The following is a 25,005-nucleotide window of genomic DNA, read 5'->3' as shown; positions in this document are numbered from 1 at the left end:
TTCTGCAGAATGAATTGCTGTAGTGATTAAAAAATAGTTGATCAGCTTAGCAACAAAAATGAGGTAATTGTGGCTAAATTAATGAAATTATTTTACGTTGTGGTCTGGAAAAAAGGCATTTTGAAAAGAGCATGTAATCTACCCTAATGAAATTTGTTGAAGCATCTGATGCCACAGTTCAAATTATAAGTTATTTTTAATTGTGCAAATCAGCATATCCTGTCCCTCCTAGCTCCATTCAAATAATACTTTGCAAAAAAAGCAGCAGCATTCACCTACGTATTTCCTAGAAAACAGCATCACTGAGAGGTTGTAGCTCATTGGAAAAACACAAATTTAGTTAAATGATACATCAAACACGGAAGAAATCCAAACCGTGTGTGGCTAGTCTGACAGTAGTTTGAGAAACACCCTACACTGCATGCCCCTCAAATCAGAAACGTGTGCGCACAGTTAAAAATCTCATCTTTGTGGTGACACAGATGATTCAGTGCAGGAAACGAGAGGAATTTCTTTCAGCAGTTAAGCATTGTGGGGCGGGGGTGTGAGGAGGTCATGGTGTTCAGTACACCCGGTTAGAAACCTTCAGGCTCCTTTCCCTACTGCGTTTTATATTGAGTCAAATCAGGGCTGATACTGGAGGCATCAGCACGAGAGGCAAATTCCATCCTGTTTGTTCCACCTGGATCAGATGGGAAAAGAAAAAAAGGAAGAGACTTTTTTGTTGGTTTTAAATTTTACTTACCGGTGTTAGCCATCCTACTCAAAGCCATCCCTTATCATGGGATGTGCAAGGAGTCACTCTTGCATCCTGCTGGAGTTGGGCTGTGTGGTGGCTGGGCCAGCGCATGGAGGAGGGTCACCACCAGGGCTGCAGTGGTGGCCCATGTTCTTCCTTCTGCAATGGCTGCATGGTCCCAGGGCAGGCAGAGGAAGAGCTTTACATGCAGGCTTGCCATTACAGCTTCTTGAAAGATGGCATAGTTCATCTAAATATAAAATATGGACTGTGGTTTCGGTCTGAAATATTTGTGGATTTTACAAAACCACTACAAACAAAAAAGTAAACAGCAGCAAAAAAGTGGCACTTTTCAGGCAGGACTTTTTTTCCTTTTTCTTTTGCAAGGTGATGTGGAGACTTGTATTCTGTGATTCGGTGTTCACAGGAAAGACATTCCTCAAATGGAGTACATCTTTGTTCATCCCTTATTCACAGACTTCCTAAAGAGCTTTATATTAAAGTTTTGCAGGAGGCTGGGAGATAATTTTCTTTTCAACTCTGTTGATGTTCTCCCACAGCTTCCCAGGTGTTTTTGTTGCCTTTTCCAAATTTAAAACTAACCAACAATTTCCTAGTAAGTCGATCATGTGCTGTATTAGAAGCCTTTGTAAAGCCTATGGCGGGAAACCAAATCATGTGTGCTGCTTGAATTCTAGAATGCAGAGGGCAGGTTTAATGGAAGCATGTACAAAATATTACATGTATGTGTAGCTTTTTGCCTTGCCTGGAAACTGACCAAAGAGTAAAGTCAGACAGTTTTTAAATTGCTTAGATACGTCTGTAAAAGCTTTTGCAGTTTTGTATTTGCTGTAGGTCTCCACCTGATAACCGGCATTAATGAAGTGGCTTTCTATACAATTTTATTGAAATTATTTATGCAACTGCAGCACAAGCTTTCTTGCAAAAGCAGTCATTTGCAGTGCACAGCTGGTAAGCAGAAGCATTACCGTTCATTCTCCAGTGCCTCAATAACTATGGCTCAGCTCTCACTACTGTAGCTTGCCATGCATGCTCCCAGTATTTATTCCTTGACTCCAGTGGACCTGCAGGTTTTGGCTGCTTCTGGCACTGAGGTGCAGGAATGGCTGTCTCTCTCTTGAAGAAGTACTCATACTGTTTTGCCTTATTTTGGTTGCTTGCTTGCTTGCTTGCTTGGGTTTTTTAAACCTCAGTGGAAAAATACTTTTACTGTCATCCTGTGGGACCACAGTCCTGTTCACCTCTGAAACAGTTTCATAATAGGCTCTCAGAAGACAGTTAGGTGCACTGGGGAAAGGAAGAGTTACATGCATCTCCTTTTTAGATACCCTTGCAAAGTCTTCAGTGCAAGAGGACTCTATTAATAATGTCTTAAAATGCACACTCTCTTAATAATACAATGGAGGGACTTATTCTGTCAGCCACAAAATTTCTGTCGTCTTTCCTTCAGCTGGGCTTGCCTTGGCTGTGGAAGACAGTGTCAGTTCTCCCAAACTGTCGAGATAAGTTTTTAGGAGAAAACTTTTATTGGGTGAGGTGTGAGACCTCTATGCTGCATGAGCGTGAGCATCAGGAGGAAATAGGGTGCACAGCTTCAGGGCAGCCAGGAGTGGTTGGGCAGAGTTGTTTCTTATTTCCTATCAATGTGCAGGTGGGACTTAATTCTTTTGGTGTCTTACAGGAACTGCCACTGACTCTCCCACTGAACTTCAGTTATGGTATATGATGTGAGGGTGTTTTTGATTTATTACTTAGCTCAGTAGAATGGAGCAGGTGACAGATACTAATTAATAAGCCATGCTGCTTAACTGCTTAGCTCCAAAGGGAGCACTTTTGCATAGACTTGCATGGGTGTCTCGTGCATCTTAGGGACAGGTCTAATTTGCTTTCGGAGATGTCAGGTGTCTTTGGGGCTGATTGTGGCATTTCAGGAGCCAGAGCTCCCTCGGCCAAGGGCAGCCTGGACAGCATGCTCTCATCCTGCAGCAAGACCTGCACATCCACAGACCTGTTTGGGCTTCCCAGCACAGGGTGCTGACCAGCTGAACTGTCCAGATGGGCTACACATGGGCCAGAAGCTGTGAACTGAACATCCCCAGAGTGAAATGGCATGGGGCCTGGAGAAGGGGCTTAGTGCACACCAAAGTCACTGCTCTGGGTAGCTTAAAAGCCAGAATTTTTTCCAGTCTTGAAGCACTCGCATAGGGTCTTACATTCAAAGCACTAATGATTTCCTTGTTGGGATTCAGACTCTTTAAATTTTTATTAAAAGGGTTGTCTGTGGTGACATTTAGCTAGCACCAGATGTTGGCTTTTAGTTACCAGTGTGGAGGTGGCATAGCTAATAAAGGCAAGGGTAAGAAACTTGTGAGAAACTGCCTGTCACATGCAGCTTTGTGTACTGCAGCCTGCATGATGGCTGTCGCTTCTCCATGGCCCAGCGTTCTACAAGAAAGCTTTTTCTTTTCTTTTTTTTTCTTCTATACTCTTGACTAGCCAAGTGTTCTCCAACCACATGTCTTTTCAGGTGGCCTTGCTCTTTTGTTAGAGACTAGCTAATGGAGGGAGGCTGCAAAGGGAGCTCAGTGGTAGTTTTGGGGTTTCTTCCCTTATATTTTGGTATTTCTTCTGGACATAACTTTCCTGTAGATCATACTTCTCCCCCTCAACCTCTTTTGGCCATATCCTCCCGCAGAAATGTCAGCAAGTGATTGTTTCTTTGCAGAGCTGCGATCCCCTAGACAGAGGCTTTTCCAGCTTTATGAATGCACCATTTGTTGCTGAGGGCACAACTGTTCGATATAACTGGCTGCATCCCACTCTGCTTGGGCCCAGCATGCACTACAGCCAGGCTATGCATAAGCCAGATTTTTGTATTAAATGGCACCATTTTGTCCACAGCAGCAGTCTGTCTGTCTTTTGTGTGTGCGCGTGTGAGACTTGCAGTTTTCAGATGCAAAATATATAAAGAATGGGAGTTTTGCAGAAATACGTGTTACTCAGTGAGTGTATCATGCTATTTTAAGGCTTATTTTTCTTAGGGAACTCTTGATAAGTGATATTTCATTATTTTGTATAGGCGGGCCAAGGCAAAAACATATTTTAAAATATTTTTTTTAAATGGATGCATGGTATAATATTACAAATGTAGTTGTTCTGTTGGGGACATACTCAATTATAGCTAAACAGAAATTATATGTAGCACTTTGAAAGAGGATGTGCTCATTTATGTTTGTCATCAACCCACTGTTTATCTCCCCCACCACCACCTTTTCTTGTTCAGTGTCACAGGGCTGGTGACTGTGTAGATGTAACCACTTAAAGATGCACTATGCTCTATATTTTTAATTATGTCTAGGAAATGTCATCTTATGCCAAACCTGATGCTCTTTCTCACCACCTGCCCTGCTTACCCCCCTTCTAAGGTCGGCAGAATTTACTGTTTTCAGCTGAAACACTGCGCAGGAGGGGCTGCTGTGCTGGGCCAGGATGCGCTGGGGGAGGCCAGAGGGGCTGCACATCCGCCAGGCACAGCTTCCATCCCAGCCAGGATTTCTGAGCTCAGGTTTCTACGGCACGCACACATCTGCGATGTTTGGTTCACAGCTAAAATAGTGCCACAGCAGCCCTCTGGAAGTCTGAGTTGTGCAGTCTGAGTTGAGGGTTAGATGGGTACCGTGCTGATTGAATGCTCTTTCTCTGTAGTTTCCTTCTTGGTCCTGGAAAGCAGCTTTTGGGAAGTGCCATCTCCATTCTTAGTTACGTGAGTGCAAGCTGTAAGGCAGGGAGGTACCATGAGACTCTGGTCCCAACAGCTGAATCACAGCTTAGGGTTTTAGTCAACACTGCCTGCCTCATTTGTCTCAATGCCAAGAGTTTCTCTTTAGAAGCACAGTGCTCTCTTTCTCCCATCTCTCCTCTCTCATACCTGTTGAATCCCCTCCAAGAAGTAAGAACACCTCAAAAGCAAGCCATGCTCCATCATCATGGTGTTTAAGAAATCAGGAGAATTTGGAACACCTATGATTTTCCCTCTTTAACAAAGGCAGCACTGAATAGAGATGAGGATTCCCCACTTCACTCTCCTTTGGGTACCCAAACGTGTCTGGGCATCAGTCAGGCTTGCCTGTAATGTCCATAATTCGTCCACCAAAAAGAAATAATAAAATGTATAGCTATGAAGCCTTTCTGTGGTGGTTTCTACACATGCCCCCCCAGCCTCACCATGTTCCTTCATATATTTACTGCCCACATAATGTTACCCGTGGGATGAGGGTGGGAGGGGGAAGCTTGTTCTCTTTCATGTGACTGCAGCACAGTTAATAATTGTACCAGACTTCAGGCACTCGTGTGACCAAAGGGGTTGATCAGGCTCGTAATAAAACAGTTTTTTCAGGCCCATCTTCATGCCTCAGCATCCCAGTAGATTCAGAGAAGGAGCCAGATCTGCTTACTCTGTGATTGCCCATTTGTTATGAGCTGGCTGGCATATAGCACAGAGACAAAAGCCATCCTGGCCTGAAAAGCCCCCAAAGAAAAGCAGGATAGTAAATACATCTGTAAAACGGTGTTCAGGTTACAGACTGCATGTGTCTCACACTCTCTTGCTTGCTTGCTCCATCTCACTGCCCCCCCCCCCACCTTGCTGTCTTAAAAAAGGGATGCAAAATATTTTGATAAATGCATCAACTGCTAAATGGTTGATGTGTCTTTTTTAAAAAAAGAGGAATCTTTGCTCAAGCATATGTTTCCAACACTTTAATCTTTTATGGACTGCATACTTGCTGTGGGAGTGGAAGGGGATGTTTCAGGCTTGCTTTCAGTGTACTTGGGAATCTTTCCCACAGCATGCAAACTCCCCAGAAAACATGTGAAACAACGGCCTGGAAACCAGGAAGTTTCTGATGCCTAGCACTCATTGCTCTGAGGGATTTGCTGTGCTCTGGAGGTCATGGAATAATCTTTCTTCTTTGCTGGCTTTTCTAAGTTTATTTTGCACATGACGGAGGGGTGTGTGTTGCTGAGCTTTTAGGGGTCTTCATTTCTGAAGCATGCTTTTGCTCCTGGTTCTTTTGTTACTGCACTCCCATGATTAATGTATCTGCTGCTTAAAATGGCTACTGAACCACCACCAAGTTTTTGTCACCAGCTACCAACTGCTTAACCCCTGTCAAAAACCACCCAGCACTGCTTGGAGTTGATGCTTTTGTTGCTGTGCAAGTTTATTTCTGATCTTTGGGCTACTCATTAACCCTGTGAATACTGTACACAGTGAAGGCATAAATCTGCTGTGGTGGTGATGGTATGTCCTGGTGCTGTGATCACTGTTGCTGCTCGTGTACTGCGCTCTGGTTAGATTTGTGTGGCATGCAGTCTTCCAGGTGTGTGTTTTGAGGTTTGGGACTTTTTTTCCCTTTGTTTTTCCACCCCCTTACCACTTTGTATAGTTTTAAGTTTTTTTGATGAGTTGCTGATGTCAGAAAGCAGTGATGAAGGTGAGAAGTCTGGCACCTGAGGGCTGATGGTCCTGGTGAGTTGACAAGGAAGATCCAGTTCCCTCCACTAAAGAAACTCTGCATCCAGTTTCAGTCTGTCATGAACTCAGCGTTTTGTTTTCTGGCGTCTTTGTGTGCCCATGTTTGTACTGGAGTGTGATGGAGCGTGAAAGGAGTCAGAGGAGAGAAGGGGCTGCAGCTTGTCTTTGGACGCCAAAAGAAAAACAACGAACAGCCTTGACCAAAAGGAGAGTTAACCGGAACATGCCACAAAACAGGTTAGGCAGGACGCAGAAGCCAGAAATGAACCTTCTTCTGTGCTTTAAGGCATCTTCTCTACACCCTCCTCCCTCTACCCTTTCAGGATTTTCCCCCTCCTCCCCGTTATGAAATAGTCCTTTGCCAGCTGGGTTTGGACGTGAGGCAGGCGGATGGTTGCAGCGCTCGCTCGCCTGCTGCCAGCTGTTTCTTAAGAAAGAGAGGGTGCACTTGTCCGTGCCCGTCATCCTGTGGCAGAGGCAGCGCTCGGTGCGGCATGTGCCTTTGAGTGCCTTCATCCCCTCCGCCGGCTCGCCCTGCAAACAGCCCCAGCCCAAAAGTAGCAGGGGAGGAAGAGGAGCAAGGAGACAGGGAATGCTGGCGGGTGGAGCTTGGAGGGCTGATCCTCCACATAGTTAATCATTACTTGCCACATAACCTGTTCCTGTTTTCTAGAGGTTTCACTGGCACCCACAGCCAGAAGCATATGAGGAATGTGTGAGACTTCTTTCTGAACAGGATGGTTTGCCTTGCAGCAGGAAGCCCAGCATCTAATACAAGACATCATTTCTTCTGTAACATGTTTATGCCTAATCATTCAGTAAACATACCATATATAGTCTGTTTTGTGCTTGCTCTAACTCACTGCTGCAAGGCGAATTTGCTGGTGGTACCACACAGATTCCTTAGCTCCTGGTAACTGCCTGACAAATAGGATGTTGCCATATGTAACATAAATATTCCACACAACTCGATTTTTTTACTCTCCTGCTCATGGCATGTTTTTCTGACTGTGGCAATCATAAGCCGGGCACTTAAAAACTGAGAGGATTATACAAAACAAGGTACCTTAACAAAGGATGGACCAGGTCCCACGTGCACATTTTTTTGCAGAGTAAAGGTTCCACTCTTCCCCTAAACATCAGATGTTTGTGTTTACAAATCAGTGTTTTGGAGACGTGGCTTTTTTTTTCTTTTTTCTCCTCTCTCAACTTTAAATGCTTGCTTCATCCTAGGTGATGGATCCCAAGTTAAAACTTTGGTTGACTGAGATATCGCTCTTTCCATACTAGCATCTTTTGTAGAATTTCTCCCCTTACTCTTTCTCTTGGCCTTTCTGTTTACCCTGTGCTACCAGGGTACTAAGCATGGCAGAGGACATGAAGAGCAGCACTGTGGCTGGATTCACAGCTAATCAGCTCTTACATACAGTTTGCCTTCAGGTTTTTTGTTTGTTTGTTTTTAACATTGTGAAATTACTTCAGTAACATCTGGCTATTTCTGTGCTAGACAGAAGTAGCTCAGGAAAATGAGATGAAGCCTTCCTACCTACACTAGGGTGGGGTTTTTCCTTTTTGTGCCATCTACATCTTGTCCTGTTTGTTGATGTGTGAGAAGACAGCGCAGTGGTGTGGACCCCAGATAACCTTGCACAGAGCATCCTGGCTGTCTGCTTGGTGATGCCTGTTAGTGCCTGAGTTCAGCAGTGTAGTGACTATCAGTGCCTCCCGTACCACTGAGATGGTTGCTTAATCAGATGCAGATCCATACAGGTGGATTTTCCTATAGTGGCTTGCTGCTTACTTAGGCAGTGCTTCCAGAAGGGAAGCCTTTGCAGGGGGGAATGTTTGGGTGTTACATAAATGGACAGGACATGCATTTCTGGGACTCGTCTCTCATTGGCCTGGTCAGAGTGAATTATGTCTGACTGCTTGGCAGTTAATTGGACCATCCTTCCCATTTCCTAAGCTGATAAGCCCCTCACTGTCTGCCTCAATCAGGCTTCTTTGTTTGAGAAGTTACTAATGCTGCAGAAGAACAGAATAACTACTTTCCTGTAACCAAGTGAGGGGCTCTGATAGATAAATCGATGAAGATTCACCCTATTTCTTCAGCAAAATCCTTTCACGAGGCTTACTTGTACACCAGTAGCAGTTGACAGGTACTGAAAAGTAGGTCTAGCCAATGTATTTCATATGTACCTTGTCCCTTTTTGAAAGACTGGTATTTGTGATTAAGTGTTCCTGCGAGTACCTTTATTCTGGCAGATACCAGTAACTGTGCTGAGTACCACAGGGGTCTGTAGATATCTCTGCATCAGGATCAGGTCTCAGAAATGGCTTTCTTTTACCACAAAGCCTTCAGACTGGGACTGTCTGTCTTAATGTGTCTGGATGGTGCCTAGCTTAGAGTGGGTGTTGCCAGAAGGTGAGTAATAAATGGTGATTAATCGTCTCTGAGCTATGGATGTTTGTATGAAAAAGCACTTGGCTAAAGGCTGTGCTTCAACAAGCTCATCAAAATTAGCCACACGGGAGACAGTAGTATAGCATCCCAAAGGTCTGATTCTTCTGTCTCTTAACTTGTTTTGTTTTGACTTTTGTGGATTTATTTAATCTGATTGAGGGAGAAACATGGGTCCCTTGTCTTCAAATATCAGTAAATATCAGTTGAGTGATATCAGTGTTACAGATTGCAAATGGGCTGAATGATACAGAATCAGGGTGCACTAAAAGTAAACACCCTTTTGTTAGACTGCTCAGTAATCTTTTTAATGCAGAGGTGTGGTTATGAACCTTACAGGTAGGCATCCTTGTATTTGTGCCATTGAGTCTATGATACAAATGCATAGGAAAGATGTAAAGGTACCAATTCCTGTGTTAATGATATATTGAAGTTGAAAAGTAATTTTCTATTACAGGAGACAATTTATCCTTTGCAGTCAAAACAGTAAATAAATATAAAACCTAAAGCCATTGTGATTTTTAAAATAGTTCCCGTTCTGAGTTTACATCCTTGTTTGAGCAATGCATTGCATCTGTGTGATTGTACAATTATTTCTAAAACTTCCTGAAAAGAGGATTCATCACAAAAATCTTCCTTCTCTCTCCATCCTTCAGCTGTTTCTGTCAGGTTTCAGGGCCTGAAGCACACAAGGCAGGTATTTCAGTGTTTGTTCCTTGCACAAAAATTAGAAGGACTGTGAATTTTTGTTCTTAAAAACCTTTCCAAAACTGCGTTTGTTTTGACATAGTCAGAGGTACTTCCGAGTTGGTGGTGTTGAGTCCTGGGATGTCTGTGGCATCGCAGCAGGGTGATAAGAGGATGTAGTCACTCTCGAGTTGGGGTGGCTCTTACTGATGTTCTGCTATTACTGTTTGTTGTGCCTGAAAAATGTAGGAACCCAGGAGAGCTGAACACAGGGCCTGGTCTGTAGGGCAGGATGTGCTGGAGGATCTGAAGGAAGCAACCACCAGTGGTGGCCGGATCACATCTTTTCTTCTCAAGGACTTACCTGCAGTCATCAGAACCAGGCAGGTAGCCAGAGACTTCTCCTACTGTGACTTCTTTTATTAGCATTTTTATTGCCTGACAGCATTCAAGGTGATGGGCGGAGCATTTGCATTTGGATTTTAAAGCTCCTGAAGAGAGTTTGTGATGTGTGCCCTGTCTGAACATTATCTAGAACATTACCAGACACTGATTCAAAGGCCTTGCCATCTACCATGGGATCAGCAAGCCTCGTGATGAGGAGGTGATGAGGAAATGAGGGTGAGGAGGAGTCTTTGTCCTAAAAAAAAAAAAGAGTTGAAAAGGAAAAACTGGAAAGCAGGCAGTTTGTCACTGAATTTCTCGGGAAGAAGGAATCTACGTACGCCGCGGTCGCTGGGATGGCTGCCCGTGCGCACGGGGACACAGCGGCGTGGTTAGGGCTCAGCAGCACGGGTAGGCCGCGCTGCAGTCCTGTCCTGCCAGCCGGGAATGCAGAGGAAGCAGGAGGCAGCCTGCCTTCCCTCAGACAGCCATCAGGGATGCAGAATTTTAGGAAGTGTTCAGCCTCAAAATTAGGGCGACTTGAAGGTGAATTAACTGCTGGGCCTGCAAATGAGCTGTATGTTCATGTGTGTACAGGACCTTAAGCATAGAAAGGTTTGGGGTGAGTCTGGAAAGGGTCCATGTTTGAGGAATGTAGTTATTCTGGCTTCCGAGGTACTTTTTTTGTGTAGACAGCATGGAAAACAATTGCAGAAACAAGTATTGCAAGACACTTAATAAGATGGGAAACTGGCAGTGTTAAGGCTGTGGCTCTTGGGCTTATGTGTCTGTGAGAGAATTTTAGCTTTTTTCTTCTTCCTTTCTCCAAGTATGTTCTGAGTTGTGAACAATCACAAGTGGAGTTTATCCTGTGGGCTTAAAGTCAGCAAGCCCCAAAAATGCATTGAAAATCTCTTTTGACTTAGAATGATGGTCAATGACAGCAGCTGAACTTGAGGAAAAAAAGGTACCTTTAATGTTTGCTGCCAATTCCACCAGTTTAGTCTCAGACCTCATCTGCTGAGATGTCACACTGTCTGCTTTCACCATTTTTGAGCGGGGGTGACTGGGGCTAACCAGACCAGTTTTCAGGGAGCTTAGTCAGCTTTCAAATTTCCAGGTGTAGTGAGAAAGTCATCAGGGAGAGGAATGGAGAGAGAATTTCAGTAAGTTGCTCTGCATGAAAGAATCTGGGCTGCCAGGAGAATTTCCAGTTGGAGATTACCAGCTTTATTACTGCCCCTGTTTTCTCTTGCATGTGGCTCTACAGAGCTTTTAACCATTTGTGCTTAAACACTGCATGTCAGGTGTTTAGCTTCAGGCCACATTTGCGTTTGAAAGAAAAGTAAGTAGTAAAAAAAAAATCTTCAGCCATTTCTGAGAATGAAGATGAGGGAAAAGTGACTTTAGGCTTTGAATTACTTTCATGTCCCCCTTTTTTTATAGAAAATAGAAAAAAACCTATGGCAAACTTTGAATCCCTAATAAAGGGGAAAAATGTTGACCTGTTCTTCAAGTTCTCAAAGCTGTAATGCAGGGAATTGAGATTTGAGAAAGACAAAGTGGGTGGGAGACTGGAATTGTAGCCATCAATTGAGTAAGTTTTCGTTATCATTGCAGATAATGGCAATGGTGATTTCTCCACTGTGGTCTCTGTTCTTAATGTCTTTTGTAATTCAGAAGTAAAAGGGACTTTGCATGATCCAGTGGAAGCCAAGCATCCTCACGTCTGTCTTGCTTGCAGAGTAGGTAATTTAAGCTCTGTGAAGACTGAACTTGGTAACCTAGTCCCACGTCTTGAGTAAGCACTTTAGTGATCTTGTGCCTATGTCTCTGTATTTGTCCACTCTTTCAGGCGCAAAACACATGTGAAAACAATGTGTGATTGTTTCTCGTGCACTGTGATGTACAGGTATAGGTATAGAATTCCTGGTTGAGGGATTTGTCAGTGTGAGACGAAAACGCTGTTCTTATGAAAGTGCTTTACTCTGTAGGCACTTCTGCTCCATGGGGAGTAAGGGTAGCTTGAAAGTTGTTGGACAAGATTTGCGCTCCTTGCCAAACACCACTGGTCTCCTAAATAAAAACAAGGGCCCAGAAGATTGCAAATACCTGTGCATGTGATGTAAACAAATTTCCTGATTCAGGGACCACTACTGAAGCTAATGGTTCTCCTCCGTAGAATGAACCTATTAGTATCAGTTCAGTAGCAAGACTGAGGCCTTGATTTGTAATGAGCACTCAAGTGTAATTTGCAGTAGCCTGTTGACTGTATCTTTCTAGGCTGCTGTGGGTGCAAGAGGGAAACAGATTGAGGCTGGAGTAATACTTACCTTTGCTTCCAGTCAGAAGTATTTAGAGCTAAAAAAGAAATGTGCCACACCTCTAGGATCTCCAGTCAGCTTTCCTGCAAACCTTGGCCACAGAGAATGAAATACATACCCCTGGTACTCAATACACAGGGCAAAGGCTGCTGCTATATTTAAAAATATGTATGAAAATGGAAGTGGAAGTTACTGCAAAACTGCATTTGCAGGTATCATAGCAAGGAAATTTTTAGAAACCAGACCTGAAAGAATTCGCAACGGAGAGTTTCTCAGGATACTCCCTGTCATTTCTCATTTGTTTTGCTAAAGTGTTAAAAGAATCCCTGGTTTCTGTAGTTACAGCTAGCAATAAATTACTTTATGGTTCTGTTTTGATTATATACCAGGTATATGTATAATTTTTTTTTTTGCTTGATTATGGAAGGGGGGACTGTGGAAAGAGAACTTTAAGTTCTTTAACAAGACACTTGATTGAAGTTATTTTTTCATGTTCATTGCATCCCAGAGCAATATTGAATAGCTCTATCCTCTTCTGTTTTGAAGAACTCCTGGAAATAAAAGAAAATCCCTCTTTTGCTTGTTTTCCAAGAGGAAAAAAACTGAATTTTAAAATGGTTTAAACAGTTTAGTGATTCTTATTCCATTTCTTGCAGACTTTTCCCTTGCCCCTGAGCCTGACCTCTCTGCCCCTCTCCACCAGCCCACAGAATTACCATGCAGCTAATTTAGAAGTGGGCTTACACGTTTGTTTAAAAAATGCTGCAGTCTCCATCTCTGGTAATCCACCAGGTGGAAGCAAATGTGTAGAATATCTGTGCATGTATTTGTAAATCTGGGTTCGAGCAGATTTGGTGTTTCTAAGATGGCAGTGTGTGTGCAAAGACAAGGGAACCCTTGGCAGTGTAATACCATCAGTAAAGCAAAGTTTTGCAGGTAACCACTAGAAGGGTTCGGTGTTGGTTTTTGTTCATGCCGTAGGCTGGGTGACATTAGCCAGTTCTTCTGGTGCATGGTTAGACATCACTTGCCTTGCTGTTCTGAATTACAGTAGGGAGAAGGGTATCAGGAAGGGGATGGGGAGAATAAGATAGAAAGTGATTTCCTAGACATGGGTGCTCTTCTTGTGCTAACAGCTTTTGGTCTCTTAGCCTCAGGTGTGCTTTTCTGACCTACAGACTACTGATGTCTTCCTTGTGTCCGTCTCCCAGTTAACCACCTGGCATCCCAGTACCTCTCTGCTCTTGCAAAAAATAGTGCCTTAGAACTTTGGGCAATATCCCTGTAGTGTTTGGCCCTCACAGTGATTTTGCTTTGAGTGCATCTTGGTTGGGAAATACACTTAAAAGTGCTAATATTTTTATTTTGTTTGGTTAAGGGATGGTTTGGAGGGCAGGGTGAGCCCACATGGTGTCAAACAGGAAGCTTGAAGTAGCTCAAAGTGGCCTCCTTTAAAGCATCCCTCCAGTCTGTGAGTTTCTAAAAGCAGCCATTTGGAAAGAGGCTGTTCTATCCAAATTTACCATGTCTGCTGTGTTTTGTGTAACAGAAATGCTGCAGTTGCTTACTGCTGCAGGTTTTTGTTGTCCTTCTGCAGGTTTTGTTGATGGGTTCTCCATTGATCTGTTGCACTGAACTTCATGTCACTGCCTGACAAAACTGGGCTCTTAATAATTTAAAGTTTACTTACAGAGCAAATCCTAGACAGTACAATGTGTTGAATGTATATTGGCTGAAATAATTTCCTTACTGACTTATACTCTTTGAGCTTTGCTTAATTCTGGGCATGTTATAGAAATAAACAGATTTCCTAGAAGTGAAGATATTTGCATTTTAAGTCCAGATTTGCAAAACTGAGTCCTGTACTTGTACTCTCTGCATGTTGGGACAAAAACAAAATGGAGGAGAATCTGAAAGAAGCCTTTTGCATCACTTGAGGCCCAGTGGGAGCTGAGGGTCAGGATCACTCTGAGAATTAATCAGTTCACTAGAGAATATGATATTACAAGGAAATGATGGTATTGCAATAATTTTTTTATTACTAACAGAAACTTTAAAAATAAAAAGAGAGTGAGAGAAAGCCTGGGAGCAGAAGTGGCCTGAAGGGGAAATGACCAAGACCAGCTGAGAAATGCAGAGAATGGTGATTCAGGAGTGCTGCTTCACTGCATCTGTGAGAAACTCCTGTCTGTCTTATGAAAGGGGGGTGAGAGAGATCACAGTTCTGTACAATCTCACTTCTTAATGCAGAATAACATGAAACAGTTCCGGGCCTTCCACTGTTCTTGCAGACTGAGGATTTTAAACAGGGAATGCCAGGCCTGCAGAAAAGTGACTGTAATCACAAATCTGAAAGCAGCATGTGACCTTTCTTGTCATTTTCAACAAGCCAGAACTTTTCAGAAATCTGTCCAGGCAAACTTTTGGTCCTACTGTGCCCCAGTGCAATAATTATAATGCAGAAACAGCTGATGGGTCACGTCTCTGGGCCTGCACAGTGTTATGACTTGCTACCTACATTCCATGTTTAGCTTTGAGAGATCAGATGGTGCCAGCAATGTGAGCTAGCAGTGCCTGAGGACATGCTCAGGGCAACACGTCCTGTCCCTCTGCAGCTTTGGTTTCTTTTCTCTACTTCTGTCCCATCCTATCCCCTTAAGGTGATGCATTTTACAATAAATACTGATCTCTCTGGGAGGTGAGCTGCCCCTGTGGAAACATGTGTGCCATTCCCACTGTGCTGTATGTTAAATCCAAGGGCTCAAGGTTTGTAAATATTGTCTCTAAAGTACCTGGGGACTCCAGGTGAGCTGCTTGCCCTGCTTGCTGGTGGCTGTGGAGCTGTGGTTGGTACATGTGGCACACGGTGGCAGGCTGTTTCAGCATTGTTACTTATGTGATTTAATGAAGCATGAGTGGTATTGGAGGGGGTAAATTTTGTTTTTATGCATGGGGAAAGGGTCATTGACAAAAGTTTACAAACAAACAAATGAGTTGAAAATTAAGCTTAGTTCAGCCATGTGCGGGAAGGGAGGTGGATATTTTCGAGTTGTGTTTGTTTTGTGCTTAGCACTGTGCAAAAGTTACACCCAGTCCTTGATGTATGAAAAATTGGATAGGTAAGCAGAAAAGTACTAGCTCATTGCCTAAGACTGCTCTTGTTCTCTCATTCTCCTCATCCAGGGATGCCATGGGAGAGGTGCAGTAGAGATATTTTAATTGTGGTAGTTTATTTTATTGTGCACTTACTTTCACTGGGTTTAATTGGAAAACTGAACTTCAGGTGTATTTTTAAATGTTTTTATGGCAGAGATGCTGCAAGTGAGTTCTGAGTTGGAGACAAGGGAGCGAGGGGGCGCAGGAGGAGGGAGTCTGGAGATGGAGCCGCTTGTGGGTTCGTTCCACTACATCTTTTCATCTTTCCCCGGTACTGCAGCACCGCAGGAGTAGAGTTACCGACAACATTCTTGCTCAGGTCTCTCATCCCTCACTCAAATAGAGGGTGTAATTTGACTATGTCTCAGCTCCCATGTGTGAAGGCTGTTCATGAAACTATATGTATGTGCATTTTTAAGTACAAACAAAAACCAAACACAAACAAACGCAAATCTCAATTCAGATCTGTTCTGTGATCCTGGATCACCATGTGGTTGTTCAAACTCTAGAACTGGCATGAGGCTGGAGGGAGAACACGTGGCCAGGACTGTGGGGTAAAGTGAGGACTGGCAGTCTGTCCTTCTGAATGACAGCTGTGGCTTACATCAGGTTAAATCAGTCTGTATATGCAGCAGCCTGAGGCAAACCAGAACAGACTAAAACCAGGTTTTTGCTTCTAGCCTTGAGTTTCCTGCAATCTTACATCAGCTTGTGGGGGTGCATGTATTTCTGCATCCCAGCTGCCATGGAAAATGAGAGGCATCTTCTTACAGGATAGTTCTCACAGTCAGTATTTACTGAAGTTTTCCTAATTTATTGGTTGTGTCCACAGGTGTCATGGATAGATTGTGAATCTCTATTTTACCTCCTGCCTCTCCATTCCTATCAGCTGTTTCTGGCTGCACACAGGTTAACAGTGAGGCCTGCTGGGCTGCTTAATGGGTGGCCTGGCGCTCGCTGCCTTTGGGCTGATGCAAATCATTTCTATTGGCCAAGGTTATCTCCTCCTGACCTTGTAGCCAGAATTCAGCCTCCCGTTGGCACAGTAATTGTGAAAAGGAGGGCTTCTGAAAGAAATCCTAAAGGTTGGAATATCCTTTCTGGTTTTGTGAAAACTGTGGGTTTTTTTCATCACCATCCTGAATGGGAAAGTGTGGTGAAGGTTGTGTTTAAAGTTTTTGGGTTTTTTTTGGTTTTTTTTTTTTTTTAAATCCACAGTGGAGCAGTGGAGACTATAAATTTAGTATGGCAGGAGGCTGCTGTACTCAATCCACTTTTGCTACTTTACTTTTTTGGTTGCTTGCTCACTGTACACTGATAGCTTGCTGTATAGGATGCATGGCAGCCTTTTTTACCTTGGTTGCAGATGCTTCAGTTTATGAGACTAAATGTGTTTCCATGCTTTTGGGATGAACAGGGACTTCTGTTACCTGCATGATGGAATGAGGCAGAGGGATTAGTGGGGAAAATGGGGAGAGAGGGAGGAGTTGAATGAGGTTTCTTTTCTTTTCTGGAGTCATGAGGCTCCTCCCGTAACAGACAGAGCATAGTACATGGAACCTGAAGACCTTTAAAGTACATACTGAAATGGATGCTGGGAAGATACAGTACAGTGCTTGGGCACATCTCCAAGGCTCCCAAGGCAAGTAATATTTAAACAAGCTGAACAGCCCCTTTCGGCAAGCAGCAGGAAATCCAGCACTGAGCTTTGTGTTGTTGCATGGTCAGCAGAAGATAAAAGCTCAGGCTATGCAGCTGGGGTTCCCTCCTATTACTGGATGGCAAACTGTTAAAAAAAGATAAAAGAACAGAAAAGGACAGGGGGTCGCCTTATTGAAAAGCATTCCTTCATATTTTAAGCCATCAAAATACTTTGAAATACACTGAGCCTGATGTAAGTCAGGAACAGCCCCATCGGGGTTTGTTGGAGCTTTTACATCAATTGGCAGGCAAAAGATGAATTTGTCCCTCTGCTTCATCAGAGATAAAGATTTAACATGGATAGGACTGTGATATGCATAGATGCCTCACCACAAACCCTACAGCAGGCAGGAGCTTCCCTGAACATTTTTTTTTAGGAGTAAGGCATGTAATAGTGGGTCTGCTGCTGACTTGGGGTCTCATTCTGAAATTCAATCAGCATTCAGCCATATACAGCCTTTCCAGGTCCCACTTTCTGCAGCTCATCCTTGGTTAGGAACTATTTTAACAATGAGGAAGTGAATTTAATTGAATGAGATTGCTAGTTCAAGTCTTCTAATCAGTATTTGCTGTATTCCTCCCCTCTGTCCCTCCTCCTTTTTTCCTGCATCACAGCACTAGTGTCTTGGGAAAGAAAATGCTTCAGAGCATTTGTTACCAATTTAGCAGCAAGTACGTGCTCAAATTTGGGATTTCTGAGATCTGTGTGTGCCATATGTAGGCAAAATGTAGTACTTGCAAGTTCCAGTAGAAGGGAATAAACACAAATTTGCTGTTCTGCAGATAGTGTTTCTTTAATCTAATGAGACTTACATTTGTGCAGCCTTTTTGTTTTGGTAAGACGGTTAACCGTCCTCCCTGGGGTGCCTAATTGCTTATCATGAACTAATCAGTCCCCTGGGTATATGAAGGGATGAAACACTGCCAAGATAGAGCCTGTGACTTCCCCCAGAGGTGTGATAACCCTTCCAATTACCCCACCCTTCAGGGAGCTTGCTTACTGCTCTTTTAAAGACCTTGTTACATCAGAAATTGTCCGTGTTTGGAGATTTTTGGAAGTTTAAAGGGGTGTGTTTGCTGAGAATCTTTTGAACCTGTAACCTCTCATATTTTTTATGTCATATTTGTATTGAATATTGTTTCAGGTTTGGTGTGAAAACGCTGACATGTTTCTGTTTATGAAAGTGCCTACCTTCATAGCCCCACATGGCATGCCAGACCCTAACAGATAAGGAAAGGGCCAGTTTCTGTCTTTAGCTATTACTAGATAGGGATGGCAAAATCTTCTAGCTTCAGAAATCCCATTTGAAGTTCACATGAAGAAATGAGTGAAACAAATCTGGTGGTGACTCTCTTTTAATTTTTGGTAGAATGATAGAGACACGTTACCGTGTGTGAAATGAGTGGGTAGATTAAGAAAAGTTTTCCACCTTAGAGTAAAAAGTAATTCATTTAACTAGTGGTTTTGCTTGCATTCTCCTTTCAATTTCCTGTTTTAATTCATTCATAATACATGTTGAATGCTATACAGGTTGAGATGGCTACTGATTGCCTGAATTCTTCTCTTTTATCTTTTTATACTGAATGGTTGAGTTCCACAAGGCATATAAAGCTTAATACAAAACAATAGTGTTTGAACTGGAAGTGGAAAACAGCTCCTGCTATTTAGCATCTGACTGAAAATATGAGTTCTCATGTTGAGGTTTCTTTGTCCTTTACTTCTGCTCTAAATGAACGTGATTTTTGTGTGAAATTTGGAGGATTGAGTGTCAGTTGGGTAGAAATAACAGTTTGTTCCTTGAAAGAGTTGTAACCTAATCAATGAATAATATCAGGGTTTTTTTTATTTTGTGGGTTTTCTTTACTTCTGGTTGTAGAGTATATTCTAAGTGACCCTAGCAAGATCGATGTAAATAAAAATATTTTTATAGTGTGTACTGGTTTAAACCTTTAAAGCAAAATGATTTCATGCTTAGAATTTAAAGAAGGTGGCTGTGTGGGTGTGTATGTTTATATGCCTGAGAAAATGTAAATGTGGAAGCATCACTCCTCAAAAGAAGTGTGACTTTCAGTATCATAGGTCTGATAATGATATTTCAATGTTGCTTTGCTGTGTGTGCATATTTGAAAGTGATTAGTCAAATTTCCACTGCAAACTCTTGCTGTCCTCCTGCAGAAATTGGGGTGGATGCACAGGCCACTTGATCACTTTTTGTTGCTGTTTGTTCATTTTTCTGTTTGCAGCTACTACTTTACCAGAATTGGATTGAACCTATACATAGTTCATATGAGTTTGTTTCAAGCTAATGTTTTTGTTAAATATTTATCAATGGAGTCAGCAGAAGGAAATTAATTTCCCTTTTCATATGTGAATTGTTTCAAGAATTGTCTGTATCATCTGTTTCATGGAAATGTGTGAAACACTAGCAGTAGAATTGATTTTATGGAAGAAGAGGGTGGTTTTGGACTAGCAGCAGACATTTTTGGCTGGAGGAATAGCAACTTGAAACTTCACTTACTGAAGAAACCTGTTCACAATTTTGTCTGTTCTTTTTTTTTTTTTTTCCCAGCGTTCCTGAAATAAACTTCCTGCAATTCTTTGCAGTGTGCAGGTGTCCAGACTCCCCTTTACTCATGGTCGCCTGTGAAACGCGTCAGGCAACTGAAGGCTGTACCTAAAATTCTGCTGGCAGTGCAGCACACTGCGGTGGCCTTGATATAGTTACGGTGGACACCTTGTGCAGCCACAGCTGTAGCATCCCCTCGTAGTCCGAACAACTGAGTATTGCGGTCCAGGAGTCTACACGTGTGGAGGACTGCCTGGAATAGAAAAAGGAAAGCTGCAGAGATTGTAAGCTGCTGCTTGATCCGTGTGGCTGTTGTGCCGAGGAGCATCAAAACTTTGCTGGATGGATCCGACAGCTCGTTGCAAAGTAGAGGGTCAGTCCTGCTGGTTATTTGCAGTTATTAACTTTAGTGGATTTAAAATTTTTTTTTATTTCCTTTGTTTTTATGTTTTTCTCTGTATGCCTAAGAGGATTGTGGCCTTGCAACCAGAATGCTCATGTTCAGGAAACTTAAGGCTGTTCCTACTGAAGGGCTTTGAAGATCAGCAGGCATTTCCTCCAGGGTTTACAGCATTGTTGGAGGAAACATTCCTTGCAGAAGTCTTCAGGCCTATCCACCCGACTTTGGTCATTTCTTACCTCACCAGCACGTGGATTATGCTGTTTGCAGACTGTCTAAGCTGCATGATGACCTTCACGGATTCCTCATGAGCTTTTACAAGGCCAGGCTAGTGTACTTTGTAAAATCCTTTAGAAATGCCTGCTAGGCTTTTAAAGTCCCAGAGCATAGACTATACTACAAGGAACTCGGAAGGTCAGCAGCTGGATATGGTTGTGGATGAAGGGGGATTTGTTTGTATGCAGTTCTTGTTTCAAAAATACATATTTTTTCAGGTCAGATAGAGATACATTGTTCTGAGAAGGCTTCTTGTACTCTCTGATAAAGCTGAGGGACTTCTGAATTCCATAAGAAATTGATGAACAAGATCCCTATGCCCTTTCTTAGCATGTGTGTTGCACACACAAATGCACAAAATGAACAGATGCTGTTTCATTTTGTCAGTGTGCTGGAAGCACTTCCCATAGGTTACTTGCACTGCATCTACTTCAAAATAGAAAGAAAACTCATACTGAAGAGTACCACTGGCAAGTAGCTCTGCTGTTTAAAATTTTCCAAGTGGCTTTCCTGTGTGAATCAACTTGGAGAGTCTTGCCAGCACTATCTATTGCTGTAATTAATTTACCTAACTAAACCAAGAAGGAAACCTTGTATTTCAGAATTTAGAGCTCTGGAAACAAGCCCAAAGGCTACTGGCCAGCTGGTGTAAGCCAGTGGGTGTTCTCACAAAACTTGTGGCACCTTGTTCATAGGTGGTGGGAGAGAGCTATTTTTCTGAAGGCTGGATTTCTTCTTCCCCTGGACGAAGCAATGAACCTCAGTCTGAGTGATCTTTGGTACTCTGGCATCTGTGGCAAATATATATCTAAAATGACCCCAGGTAAAATTAAAACAGCTAGTTTTTATCTTTTAATTCTGGCTCTCAGTACCATTAAAATGTCAGATGATGGTTGTCTGTGCTTAATATCACATGGAGATTATGTAGTTGGTTTATATCTGTTCCTGGTCCTTAGCACACTGTTAGTTGACGTGAGATCTGCTTGTGCCTCTTATGGTGGGGGGCAGATGTTGGCTTTGGCTTGTGGGCCTGCAAAGTCTGCTTGGCGTGGAGATACAATCTCCGAAGGAGTGCTACGAGTTATCTTGCTCATGAAAAAGCTGTGTAGGCCCTTGGGATATTGCAGTTGGAGGCTGACATTACAAGTGGCTCCTAGGGTGGATGGGACAGGGAGGGCTGTACAGCATGCTTCTGAGCCTCTTTGCTCCAGCATCTCTCTCTCTCTCCTCCCTGTGGCCTGTGCTTTCCCCTCTGAAAATCTCAAGCTAAAACTCCCTAATTTAAAAATGTATTTCGGGGGAAGGGGGTGGGGATATGATTTGTATTTCTGAACTTTTAAAATTATCTTGGTTGTAGATTGTTGTTGTTGTTTGGAGGATGTGATAGGGGGAATAGTTTCTGTGCTGACCAGAAACAGAATACAGGAAGATACGATGTTAACAAGGTGGGGGAGAAAAGGAGGTGTTTGTTTAGAAAAAGCCTAGTCACTAAAGCCTGTGGGGCAGAGGAACCCTGCTGATAACACAGATGAAACAGTCTGCCTCTTTCCTAACTTTAGAGGAGTGGAGCTTTGTAATAAATGGCTGCCATGTGGCAGCTGTCTCCCAGCTTCGTGAGCCTGGCAGTAGTTAATCCTGTCAGCAAGTCATGCTCCCTGGAAAAGAGCAGTGAGAAGAGCTTCAAACTCTTGAATCATTCTATCTGCAAAGTATTTGTATGTTGAGTCTGCTTAAAACAAGTTTGGTAATTTGATGTAGGTTTCCATCTTTAAGTAACATTAAAGTGCAGCTGTGTTGGCTTTTAAATAAAATGTTAGAAACGTGCTGAGATATTGCATTTCTTTTCTCTCTTTAAAAAAGTCATTTTAGTTTTGGAAGGTATATTTACCAGAGTACAAAATGTACTGCATAGAGAAGGGACACTATGTTGCTATCCCTGTATGTTAAAAAATTATAGGTTGAGCCTTTGAGATCATGGTTATCCTTAAAAGCTTGAGGCTTTAAAATTAATCTGTTCACTTCAGTCTGCTTTTTGTATCTTGCTGAGCAATGTAATGTGTTTGTCCTTTTTCCAAAAACCAAAAAATTAGAATTTTGACTTTAAAAAATTGAGATTTTGTGCAGTAATGTAGCACCATCAGATTTTACAGGCTCATGTTAAAATCTTGATGGCTGACAACACTATCACCAGGAAATGGGTCTAAATCACTGTAATTTCTACTTTTTCTTTTCTCATTTTGCTGTGTTATCTTGTGAAGCACAGAATGTTTTGGCAAGCTACCTGGTACAGTGCTCCAAGCAGAGAGTGCACTAGCATCTCCTGCAAAGACCGTGTGGTTGGGCTGCAAAGGATGAGTTGGGAGCTCTGCAATAAGCAATCTGATGCTCTCCCCCTTGGGCTTCCCTGAGTTTGCTAGCATATGGATGCAGTTAGAGTGGTGAAATACCATGTGGGATATAGCTACTCCAAGAGGAATTTTTTGCTGGTCTCTAGCTTATCCTATTTTCAGAATGATTTTTGTAAAATTGCCTGTGCATTCAGTTCCTCTGTGAAACTCTCCAGATACTCATCTTGGAGGAAGAGAATTGCAACCAGAGCAGCGCACAAGAAGCAGGGCACTAGCATAGGAGATTTTCTGTATCTTCCTCAGTGTGATTCATCCTGCCTCTGTAATCCCTGCTGAACCCGTCCTGCACACACACGCAGCTCTTGCTACATGTGAAGAGCAAGTGTGAGGGGGTGAAATGTTTGCTTGTTTCTCCTTCCAGAGATTTGCTTTAAACCTTCACCTCGAGTGCTGGCTCCGAAGCTGCCCTTGGCTAAGCTGCTGGCCATCAGGGTGAGGGACAGAGATGGGGACAGGGACAGGCCCTCCCTCCCTCCCTCCCTCCCCAACAGCTGCAGGCACCAATTGCCAGGGAGCAGCCCTGCCCGCATGGTTTCGTGGCTTTCTTCCTCTTGTTGCTAATGTGCCTACTTGTTTCCGTGATGCTGTGCAGAGGAGCAACCAGACGGATTGTCTGCTCTCGGGGTGGCTGCCCAGGCATCTGCACAGCCAGTTGGTATGGCACAGGAGCCCCTGTTTTTTCAGTGACACCAGGGGCTATTGATGGCAGGCTGAGGCTGTGCTGCTGTTGCTGCACAGATGCTTGCTCTTGGCCCACCTTAAAAGGACAAGATATCCCGTGGTTTAGACTGGCCATATATTGTCGGGGATGTCAGCATCTCCGTCACAGCTACCCAGCTGAGCCCGGTGTCCCGCTTCGCCCGCCCTGCGTGCCTGCAGCCTCTCCTCAGTCAGAGAGAGGGGCACTGTAACTCAGAGTATTTGAAGGGGAGGTCTCTTTTCTTCTCTGTTACTCAGAAATGTTTTCCATCTGGCTCTCCCTAGTGCAGTGCATCTAGCTCACCCATTGGGCTCTCAGATAAGTATCTCATTCCCTCAGCACAGTACTTGCTTAGGCACACAGGTGATGGGACATTAACCTATAGCTCTCCCCACATCCCCTCCAGGGTTTTAAGTCAAGTGGGTTTGTCAGGGCAGCATGAAAATGAAAAAATCCCCTAAGCAACAAACACACAAAGCTACATTTTGATTGTTTCCTCATTTTGCAATCCTTCATCCCCTCTTGCTTGTCTGAGATGGCAGCAGCAGCAGGAGATGAGGTTTTGTCTCCCAGGGCTGTGCTTCTCCAGGATTGCTGGGGCTCCCCTCGGACAGGTGCATCTCCCTTTCCTCAGCCTGTTGGGCATGGACACAAGCACAGTGGAGTTGCCCACTGGTCCTTGATTCAGCTTCCCCCGGCTCTTCTGCTCTCTTGCCTCACCCTGGGCTCCTTCGGGACATGTGGGCAGTGGTTTTGGTCGGCAGTGTGATGCCACTTGCCTGACCTGTCCTGCCTTTGCAAGATACTTCCATCTCGCCTTCAGGGCCCAGAGTCTCTGACTCTGCTCTGGAGTCCCACCCTCTCCCACACCATCTTCCAAGGCTGTCCCCTTGCCCAGTGGGATGTACACCAGCCCTGGCCCGAGTGAGAGATGCAGCAACCGGTCTGGGGAAGACTGATAGTGTGGGGAGAGACCCTGGGCTGTGTCCCAAGGAGTGTTGCCCTGCTACAGCCAGTGCCAGCTCAGGGGAGACATGAAGGGACTTTCTCGTGTCGCCACTTCATCTAAGGCAAATAAACTGGAGTTAAAGCCAAGAAACACATTGACTTCCTGGAACTCTGCAAGCCGTCCGCACAGCTGTCCCCACTCCCCGAACACATGCAAAGCAGAGCTTATAAGGACAGACAGTATTGCTTTTGTGTCCTTCCTCAGCCAGTGGGGAGGGCGCAGGGGAGGCGATGTGCTGGGTAAAGCCCAAGGCCTGTCTTGTTCCGTGTTCCCCCTACATTGCCGTGATTCCCAGTGACTGGGGGAAGCCAGACTCCCTTCCCACTGGCCTCCTCACAGCTGTGCAGGCAGGCAAGGATGAGGATGGAGGAGTGTTTGCAGTTGTCGTCATGGGAAGGAATGGACAGATGTCTGCTTAAAGCCACTTGTTTTACTCTGTTTACCTGTTTACTTGTTTACCCTGTTGCCTTGACTTTATGTTGTTGCTTAAATGTGGTGTTTATGGTCCCAGGCTTGTTAAGCTGTCTTCAAATCTCAGTATCCTTTTTGCTTGAGCAAACTCTTGAAGCTAGCTGCAGTTTTGTGACAAAGGCTTCCTGGTGGGTCAGGTACTCACCAACAAGCTAATACAATTGG

At 43.7% G+C, this 25,005-nt stretch overlaps 1 protein-coding gene across 3 annotated transcripts in view; it reads left to right on the top strand.

Moving 5' to 3' along the window:
• The window catches only part of RREB1 (ras responsive element binding protein 1), a 121,283-nt gene that overhangs the window by 25,097 nt on the left and 71,181 nt on the right, over positions 1-25,005 (top strand). The window contains exon 2 of one of the 3 annotated variants that reach the window (XM_053965035.1): positions 19,580-19,949. The exons of the other annotated variants lie outside the window; for them this stretch is intronic. Within the exon in view, the coding sequence (XP_053821010.1) occupies positions 19,919-19,949 (31 nt within the window). The 5' untranslated portion in view covers positions 19,580-19,918. The remainder of the gene's footprint in view (positions 1-19,579; positions 19,950-25,005) is intronic. 3 annotated transcript variants of the gene reach the window in all.

Source organism: Vidua chalybeata, chromosome 1 (genome assembly GCF_026979565.1).
Source record: "Vidua chalybeata isolate OUT-0048 chromosome 1, bVidCha1 merged haplotype, whole genome shotgun sequence".
Lineage (NCBI taxonomy): Eukaryota > Metazoa > Chordata > Aves > Passeriformes > Viduidae > Vidua > Vidua chalybeata.
Note: the sequence above shows the minus strand (reverse complement) of the source record. Positions and strands in the feature narration are given on the sequence as shown.